The sequence below is a fragment of the Cariama cristata genome, unplaced genomic scaffold, assembly GCF_000690535.1.
Source record: "Cariama cristata isolate BGI_N322 unplaced genomic scaffold, ASM69053v1 scaffold4605, whole genome shotgun sequence".
NCBI lineage: Eukaryota > Metazoa > Chordata > Aves > Cariamiformes > Cariamidae > Cariama > Cariama cristata.
This window is the reverse complement of record NW_009617956.1, coordinates 17,031-17,236: the sequence shown is the minus strand read 5'-3', so window position 1 is coordinate 17,236 and position 206 is coordinate 17,031. Positions and strand designations below refer to the sequence as shown.

General features: G+C 66.0%; 1 protein-coding gene across 1 annotated transcript in view; it reads left to right on the top strand.

Moving 5' to 3' along the window:
• Nucleotides 1–28: 28 nt before the first annotated feature.
• Nucleotides 29–206, top strand: part of SDAD1 (SDA1 domain containing 1) — a gene marked incomplete at its 5' end in the record, with an annotated part of 15,631 nt that continues 15,453 nt past the window's right edge. Inside the window, one exon of the mRNA XM_009700669.1 lies at nt 29–130. Coding sequence (XP_009698971.1) covers nt 29–130 — 102 coding nt within the window. The remainder of the gene's footprint in view (nt 131–206) is intronic.

The window sequence follows — 206 nt, the reverse complement described above, 5'->3', positions numbered from 1 at the left end:
AGCCGCCCGCCCCGTGTGTGCTCAGTTTCTCCAGCAGTACCACCACTACCAGTCCCATGTGGAGATTTTCACCTTCCAACCGGACAGGCCCAGTAAGGAGCTGGCGGAACTGGCGATGTTCCTGGCACAGGTGAGCCGCCGCCCGTCGGAGGGGCAACGTCGGCGCCGGCCCGGAGCCTTTGCCCGGAGCCTTTGCCCTGAGCAGC